General features: G+C 42.6%; 2 protein-coding genes across 2 annotated transcripts; one reads left to right on the top strand and one right to left on the bottom strand.

Moving 5' to 3' along the window:
• The first annotated feature begins 297 nt into the window (after nucleotides 1-297).
• On the top strand, nucleotides 298-3568 carry LOC127317617 (2,3-bisphosphoglycerate-dependent phosphoglycerate mutase 1). The gene is made up of 9 exons (XM_051348185.2): nucleotides 298-616; nucleotides 851-1086; nucleotides 1172-1395; nucleotides 1482-1600; nucleotides 1703-1859; nucleotides 2215-2316; nucleotides 2420-2539; nucleotides 3059-3106; nucleotides 3197-3568. Exons 2-8 carry the CDS (start codon nucleotides 852-854, stop codon nucleotides 3101-3103), a joined length of 1002 nt encoding a protein of 333 aa, XP_051204145.1. The 5' UTR covers nucleotides 298-616; nucleotide 851; the 3' UTR covers nucleotides 3104-3106; nucleotides 3197-3568.
• Nucleotides 3569-3755: 187 nt separating this feature from the next.
• Nucleotides 3756-4484, bottom strand: LOC127316070 (syntaxin-21-like). Its single transcript, XM_051346492.1, has one exon. The coding sequence runs from the start codon at nucleotides 4482-4484 to the stop codon at nucleotides 3756-3758; it is 729 nt and encodes a 242-aa protein (XP_051202452.1).
• Between the last annotated feature and the right edge of the window lie 4468 nt (nucleotides 4485-8952).

The raw sequence follows: 8952 nt of genomic DNA, 5'->3' as shown, positions 1-8952 counted from the left end.
TTTGATGAACATTTTGTGTTGAAATTATTCAGGATTTAATTTTGAGTAATTTGGCTAAAAGCTAGCCTAAAATGGATGTGAGAAGCATGAGCTCTAAGTCTCTAACTAAGCCTATCCTGTTCTGTGTGTGCTGAAAAAAAAAATCTGAGTAGTAATGCCTTCTCTACTGTAATCATAACCATTTTGGGTTGCGAGAATTTGATACTCTCTTCAACATTGGGATTCTAAGTTTTTGACACACGGTTCACGTGCTAATATTCCACCAACCCTAACACGGTCTTTGCCAGTTCGCACCTATTTTCTCCCTGGTCTCCCAATACGGCAATGCCCTTTCTTCCTCCTTCAAATAACGAACTGCCTCCCTCGATCCACAGATTCAAACAAAACAAACCCACACACCTGCCGCAAGAACTCAAGAAGGGGCCCTGTGAAGAGCGCGACAGGCTTTCCTTCGATTTCCTTGTTGCTCTCGTCGTCGGTTGGTCCTCTCGCTCCCGCCGCTCTAGATCTCTCCGACGTTCCGTGGACTTAGTTTTGCCGACCTATAAAGCGGGGCGGCTTCCACATTGGGTTCTTGAAGTCCCCTTCCTGGAGGTCCTGCTTCCTTCTTCCCAATGTAAGCATTCAAAACTCTTGCTTGAGGCCGGGGTACTGTTGTTTCTGAATGAAATGCAGGGGAAGCAGGGGTACGTTGCTATGGTTTGGGTTGAATCTAGTTCGGGGAAAATATTTTTTCAAGAATTGCTCCCTCCAAAAACAAAATCTATAATTGCTCAATCTTAGCTCTAAATTTGGTACACGTGCGCTCAACTAAATGACTAACGTTTTTTTTTTGTAATTGATGGATTAGAATGGCTGCGGCTACATCTCATCATACCATAGTGTCTATACAATCCCACCGGTGGAATGACAAGAACTCTAGTATGGATAAAAGAGCGGCCAATGTGGGTTTGGTTTCAGTTGCAAGTTGCTGCTCAGGAACCCGAAAATTGGGTTTGGTTTGTGCATCGGGCTCAACATCTTCAGTCATCGACCCGGTTCGGCTACTCTCGAACGGCAAGGGTGACCACACCCCTAAGAAATCAAGTAATTTTCACATGTTCATTAGAACGAACTCATTTTTCAGACATAAATGTACCTCTCTAATTTTTTTATCCTTGTTTGGTTCTAGGCGAAAGTACCCTTATATTGATCCGGCATGGTGAATCGATGTGGAATGAGAAGAATCTGTTTACTGGCTGCGTCGATGTGCCTCTGACACCGACAGGTGTCGAGGAGGCCATCGAGGCAGGTAAGAGAATATGCAACATCCCAATCGATGTAATATTTACGTCAGCAATGATTCGTTCTCAGATGACTGCAATGCTTGCCATGATGCAGCATCGGCGAAAGAAGGTTGTTATCTTTTTCTTTCCTGGATGTAGCTTTTATATCCACTGTCTGGGGCAATTATGTTGAGGGGCCTGTTTATGTATTTCCAGGTTCCAATCATCACGCATAAGGAGAGTGAACAACCTCACAGTTGGAGTCAGATATACAGTGAACATACAAGGGAACAATCTGTTCCTGTCATAACAGCTTGGCAATTGAACGAACGAATGTAAGAGTTTTCCCCTGTTTTGCAGTTTGCTAGTTACTTGTAATGCACAACACATAGCAGTTGACCGTCTTGTCTCTTATATTATCTCATGGAACTTTCTAGGTACGGTGAGTTGCAAGGTCTTAATAAGCAAGAAACTGCAGAACGGTTTGGTAAAGAACAAGTTCACGAATGGCGTCGTAGTTATGATATTCCTCCTCCAAACGGCGAGAGCCTAGCGATGTGCGCAGACAGAGCTGTCACTTATTTCAAAGACCAGGTAAGGATATGTCTGCAGTAATTAAAGGATTCATTATTAACATGGCGGAAACTTTTTTAAATTGGCTGTCTACTAGGTAGTTCCTCTACTCCTTGCTGCTTATATGACGATATGGAGAATAAAAGGAAAAAATAACTTATACGATATATGGCTCATAAGTATCCAGTTCTATGCTGAGAACTATACTGCATTGTTATGTTATTTTATTAATTTAATTTATGTTGTTAGATCTTTGCTTTAGTTCTCACCTAACCTTGGACCAAAGAAGTTTAGTTCATGTTCAAGAAAACAGTTTAGTTTATCGCCTGTTCTTCCAGTTCTTCTCTAACCCGTTTTTAAATTGGCTGTCTAATAGGTAGTTCCTCAACTCATAGCTGGAAAGCATGTGATGGTTGCTGCACATGCAAATTCACTTCGATCAATTATAATGCATCTCGACAAATTGACTTCTCAGGAGGTGATCTATTCTTGTATATATAATTCCTTGCCACTTTCCTTTTTGATTTGTGTTTCTCCTTGTGTTGTGTTGAAAGTGGGGACTGAGACCCTCTTCTCTTCAGGTAATAAGCCTTGAGTTATCAACAGGCATTCCTATGCTTTATATATTCAAGGAAGGGGAGTTTATTAGACGAGGGAGTCCAGCAGGACCTTCTGAAGCAAGCGTTTATGCTTATACTAAGGTAAAGGTCTTTTCCATTTTCGAATCCCAAAGTTTTTGATAAAACAATTTATAAACCCACAGTATATGTTAAAACATACTGATTGACAACAATATATCTATCTTTATTGTTGCATCTGAATGTTCTCAAGTTCATTTTTGTACACAATTTCAATCCGACATGAAGTTGACCTTAAAATTGTTTAAAGTAAGTATATTCAATGTAAAGCGTTGTGAAAGACAATATTGTAATTTTTTGAATTTCGAAAGAAACACATACAAGCATTTGATTGTATTTAGACCTGCCTTTATTTTTGACGCTGACAACTTCCATGCTCTGCCCAAGCACTCTTGCTTACATTGTTAGCCTTTATACAAGCTTCAGTTGTATTAATATTTCTTGTAGTAATTGCGAGTTGACATTAAGTTAACACTGGCTATTGATTATTGTTACGCCCTCTAGTTTCCTGTTTTTCCTTGTTTGTCTATCTAGTATTTCTATTTCTGTAAGTTGCTTTTGAAACTTGTTTCTCATATGCAGAACTTGGCGCAGTACAGACAGAATCTTGATAGTATGGTTCAGTAAAAGGTCAGTAAGTTGTAAGAATAGTTGATCACGAAGGAATACTCCAGTATGCTGTCCGCTAAATTCTTGGTTTCTGTTTTTATGTATGTTCAGGTTTTGTACATTAGAAGTGGCAGGGATATTTGGCCAATATGCCATTGTTTTGCAGAGGTCAGGGAGATATTTTAGATCACAACCATTTCTTGGTGGGAGTTACAAGGGTAAAATCATCACCCAGGAACTTCCTTGTGTAACAACGGAATCTTGTAGTATATTAAATTGAATTCATAGAAGAGGACAATACAACATATTTTCCACAATTTTGTTTTCTCAAACTTCATGTGGATAAACTAGCCTATTTAAATATGTGGGGACTATTGAAATCCTGGTTTCCAAAAGTAAAACTGTTGTCGCTTCTCTACCCAGGAGATAGCATGGACCCAATTGATTAAAAAACAACTGTAAATGTTCATGGTCATGACTCAACAGAGTTTTGTTCTTTGACAGTTGAGGTTCCTTTTTAACAGTTACCCACAACAGAGTTAGTCTGAAGGTGTCAAAATCATACTGTACATTCCTGTTGCGCAACGGTGACAATAAAGATTTGAACTGTATGAGCACCCCATTTACACTCTAGTCTTCACACAATGTCCGACTTTACGCAAACTCAGAATTAGGAACTGATGAAGGATATGCCATACAATACCAGAACGAAGATGAAGAGGAAGAGACCAAGGACAAAGGCCATCAAGCATCTTTCCGACGATCTTGTCGCCGGAGTCTCCACCATCCCCGAGATCTCTTGTTCCGCCGCGATCTTCTGGATGTCACACATGACGTGATCGACGCTGCCGTCTTGTTCGTCCACCAGCGTCGCTAGATTTCTCAGCATGTCGTCGATATCGGTGATCACGTGCTGTGCCTCCAGTATCCCCAGTTCCCTCTCGATGAGGATGGCTTCATGGTCTTCCATTCCAGTTGCCAGAAGCTGCTGCTGTGTTTCCACAGTCAATGCAGCGGCGGCTGCATGAGCAGAGATTATCGGCCGCTCGACTGCGACGATGCGGTGCAGAACTTGCTGGAAATCCCTGAGGGCCGCCTCGAAATCCGTGGCCAGCTTCGACTTGGAGTCGGGGGCTATCCTTTCGGTGGCGTCGGCACTGTCGTCGGCGTTTTGGTTAAGCTTCCGCGACGTGATTTTCGCCAGCCGCGCGGCCTCCGCTCGCGTCACGCGGAGGCGGCTACGGAGGGCGGGCGTGTCCTTGGGCGTGCCGAGCGCGTCGCCCAGGTGCCGCAGCGCCGCCACCTTGGTGTTGATCTGGAACACGGCGTGCGCGACCACCTGCGGCAGCTGCAGCGGCGGCCGCCGCAGGGCGCCCGCCTCCAGATCCTGGAAGCTCATCGTTCTGTCTTGCGCTAGTAGTTGATTCCGTACAACGATTCTTTCCACGTACGCGTATTGTTCACAGGAGAAGCAGGCGCCGTTAGAGGACTAATCGCTAGTAATTGCTTCTTTGATTTCGCCTAGGTAGTGTTCAGCACCGAAGCAATCACGCAAGCAAAGGGGTCATGGTTTATTTAACGACGGTGAAGACGCGAGGCACTGTCTCCGAGTCGGACTTGAACCAAGCCGCGGTTAATAACACTAAAAAAAAAACACTATCCGATCCCCGCAAAAACAAAAAAAAACACACACACACTATCCGATAATACACTCCGATTCGAAACCATCAAGTGCGTACCCTGTTTAATTATCCAAGAGGCTGTACGCCTGTACGTCCTCCATCGTTGCCGTCAGAAGTCAGGTCCCGGCCGGCGTCCACTGTCTACGCGCCCTCTTGATTGATGGCCACGTCTCCGATTGCAATTTTCGTTGTGTTCCGTTTTCTTCCCCAGGCCCAGAGGAAACCAGTGTCTTTGCACTAGGAGAGGTGTTTAAATCATAGGATTAGAGAATACTATAGCTTTACTTTAATCTGCTTTGTAAGAGGTTTGCTTCATCACAAACGAAGGCACTACACTTAGCCTCTCGAGGGAAAGCAGAGAAGTTTGTATCTTCGGTTACTTTGCTTTTGTCGGTTAACCGAGTGTTAAAACCGAACTTACTAATTCTCTTGATAAATTGGTTTATCACACTTACGCACCGAAATAAGTCTTGACCAATTCGGTTTCGCTGAATTCGATTTCGGTGAATTCAGTTTTGGTATTCGGTGTTTGCTTTTTTATGCCCACCCCTACTTCCCGTCCTACACTGTTGATGTGAGAAGACACGTCCCGGCGTCCACTGTCTCTGTGCTCCCTCTTGATTGATGGCCACACCTTATTGTCTCGATAGCAATTTTCTCGGTGTTCCAGTTTCTACGCTAGGCCACAAAAGGAAACCAACGTCTTTGCAGTAAGAAAGGTGTTACATCTATTAGAGAATATTATGAAAAACCATCATAACCGTGGCTACATTTTCAAAATACAACCACAAAACCCACCAACTCTGCATAATTTTTTTTAAATACATTGATCGTCCATGTTAACGACGATTATGACAATTTGGTGGGTGTTGGGCAAGGTGTCCAAGGGTTTCACAAGAATGCGCGGTTACACGTTTAGTAACTTTTGTTGGGTGATTCTTCAGGGTGTGGCTACTCCTATAGTTTATGCTTTAATTTTATTTGCACTGTAAGAGGTTTTCTTCATAACTTTGTATCGATTCAGGGCGAAAACCGACAAGGCCTTTTTGCACCCAGGAGCATATGCTCCTGATTTTTGAAATGAATTTTAAACGTATTACAATGATTAAAAATTTCAACAAAAATGTCGCACATACATCTTGATGTTCTATATGTTTGCAAAGACGTTTCACGAAAAACCAATATTTTTCATGTCACGTGGAAAAAAGATAAAATTTGGTGCTAAAAATAATCTCTCCACAAGACATTTCCTTGTCCTTTTTACACTGGACAAAAATATCCATTTTATGCGAAAATTAGCATACACACACTAAATATCGACATACACGTGGGGAACTTTTGTTCAGAATTTTTGATTTTTTTAAATTCGGTAGCATGAGCATATGCACCCAAGATCAAAAGTGCATTTTTAGACGAAAACATATTTCGAAAATATTATGATTAATGAGTCCCCTATCAAGCTATCACAACTATAGCGGTTTGGGCCGACAAATGTTAAACTATTTAAAATTCTAGACCTTTTTATGATTTTCTTAGTTCTCCTTTTCATGTCTAAGAAAATCCACCAATGCCTATCTAAAAAGAAGGGGAACCACCTAGCCTAACACGCTTCGGCGATGATGAAGCGGCAGCGGGTGGCAGTCTGAACGCCTGAACGGGCCATAGCCCTGCACATATAGATTTATTCGTCTTTTTTTTTCCACTGTCCCACTATGGGGCCATGTGGTTATTCTTGATTTTTTAACTTTTAAACATCATTTTCAAAAAAGATGGAACTAAATGGCTCTATGGAGCCTCGCCTCCGTTTAGAGTTTTTGTATTGAGTAACCACGTCATTGACTTGGGGTGCGGCTAATTCTGTGTCGAATGAGAATTAATTTAGTTCGCATTCAGTTGATGTTATCGATTCACGACTGCAACTAATAACTAGTATGAGTCGTGAAGGAAATTTACTAGGTACCGACATATATTTTAGTGGCAACCTCACTTTTATCTGGAAGAAAATCTTAGTTGAAACTCAACTTACAACTAATAATGCAAAGCAAATCCGACTTATAGAACTTGATTGAGTAGTAAGTTAAGTTTTAGCTAGCAAACCGAAAAATAAAACAATATCGCCACACTACCCACGCATAACCACCATGAAAAGAACTTTTGAACAGCTGTATGATAACGTACTAGTAATATTCAATCACAAAAAGAAGCATGAGCACTTGAAGATCTTCGCCAACCACAAAAGAATGCGATCGTATCTCCTTGGGATCCTTAATCGTGCGTCACACATTTCACCTCTCTCCAAAGCACATATATGACAGTCCTCTTGGGATTTGATTGAGCACAAAGTTTTTTTAAAAAATTATTTGATCTATTAATAATCATCTATATATGGTAGTACATATAACTTCAAAAGTAATGAAAATACAAATAGTTCTTTCGACCACATAGCGACGACTACAAACACTAGCGGGAGTTCAAGTCTTGATAACCCACAAGTATAGGGGATCGCGGCAGTCTTCGAGGGAAGTAAAACCCAAATTTATTGATTCGACACAAGGGGAGGTAAAGAATACTTATAAGTCTTAACAACTGAGTTGTCAATTCAGCTGCACCTGGAAAAGCACTAGTAACAGGGGTGATGTGAAAGTAGCAGTGATATGAGAGCAATAGTAACAGTAACACAGCAGCAGTAATAGTAGCACAGTGGCAATGGCACCAGAGAATAGTTGATACTACTTCCAATGACATGTAGAACAAGTATATAATGATGAGAGATGGACCGGGGTTCCCAGCGATCTACACTAGTGGTAATTCTCCAATAACAAGTGATAAGTGTTGGATGAACAAATTACAGTTGGGCAATTGATAGGATTGATAAAGCATTAAGAAAGAACATCAATTCATTAATCATGTAGGCATGTTTTCCATATATAGTCGTACGTGCTCGCAATGAGAAACTTGCACAACATCTTTTGTCCTACCAGCCGGTGGCAGCCGGGCCTCAAGGGAATCTACTGGATATTAAGGTACTCCTTTTAATAAAGCACCGGAGCAAAGCATTAACACTCCGTGAAAACATGTGATCCTCACATCACCGCCATCCCCTCCGGTTGTCCCGATTTCTGTCACTTCGGGGCCTTTGGTTCCGGACAGTGACATGTGCATACAACTTGTAGATACAATTTAAGCAATAAGTATAGAGCTTAAATCTAAGATCATGCCACTCGGGCCCTAGTGATAAGCATTAATCACAACAAGATTGCAGCAACAATAACTTCACAAACTTTATAGATAGACTAATCATAATGTATCATCCATCGGATCCCAACAAACACAACACCGATTACATCAGATGGATCTCAATCATGTAAGGCAGCTCATGAGATTATTGTATTGAAGTACATGGAGTAGAGAGTACCAACTAGCTACTGCTAGAACCCGTAGTCCATGGGGAAACTACTCACGGAGAATGGTGGAGGCGGTGGCGTCGATGGAGATGGCTTCCGGGGGCACTTCCCCGTCCCGGCAGGGTGCCGGAACAGAGACTTCTGTCCCCCGAATTGGAGTTTCGCGATGGCGGCGGCGCCCCTGGAGTCTTTTTGGAGTTTCGTCAATTGGTCTCGCGTTTTTAGGTCGAAAGGGCTTATATAGGCGAAGAGGCGGCGCAGGAGGGGCACTAGGGCGCCCTCCCCATAGGCCGGCGCGGCCAGGGGCCTGCCCGCGCGGCCATGTGGTGTGGGGCCCCTGGGCCTCCTCTCCGGGTCTCCTTCGGTGTCCTGGTCCGTCTTGGTGAATTATGATGTTTGGTCTTCGTTTCGTCGAATTCCGAGAATATTGCCCGAACAGCCTTTCTGGAACCAAAAACAGCAGAAAACAGGAACTGGCACTGTGGCATCTTGTTAATAGGTTAGTTCCGGAAAACGCATAAAAACATTATAAAGTGCAAGCAAAACATGTAAGTATTGTCATAAAACAAGCATGGAACATCAGAAATTATGGATACGTTGGAGACGTATCAAGGCGCACCGCCCGTCCTCGCGCTCCATCATCGGAGCCAGGCAAAACTTATTGTATAGAGCTTGTTGTAGTAGAAAGATGGAAAGTCATCGTGGCAAAACCTGAAAGGACCAGGAAATCATAGCAGAAACCATCGCTAACGATGACAACCGTAGCTTGGAAGAGACTAAC

Source organism: Lolium perenne, chromosome 7 (genome assembly GCF_019359855.2).
Source record: "Lolium perenne isolate Kyuss_39 chromosome 7, Kyuss_2.0, whole genome shotgun sequence".
In the NCBI taxonomy this organism is placed as follows: Eukaryota; Viridiplantae; Streptophyta; class Magnoliopsida; order Poales; family Poaceae; genus Lolium; species Lolium perenne.
Note: the sequence above shows the minus strand (reverse complement) of the source record. Positions and strands in the feature narration are given on the sequence as shown.

Coding starts and splice junctions, on each gene's coding strand:
- LOC127317617 (XM_051348185.2), top strand. CDS start 852: ATGGCTGCGGCTACATCTCATCATACCATAGTGTCTATACAATCCCAC. Junction 1,087..1,171: donor CCACACCCCTAAGAAATCAA/GTAATTTTCACA, acceptor GTTTGGTTCTAG/GCGAAAGTACCCTTATATTG. Junction 2,317..2,419: donor ACAAATTGACTTCTCAGGAG/GTGATCTATTCT, acceptor TCTTCTCTTCAG/GTAATAAGCCTTGAGTTATC.
- LOC127316070 (XM_051346492.1), bottom strand. CDS start 4,484: ATGAGCTTCCAGGATCTGGAGGCGGGCGCCCTGCGGCGGCCGCCGCTG.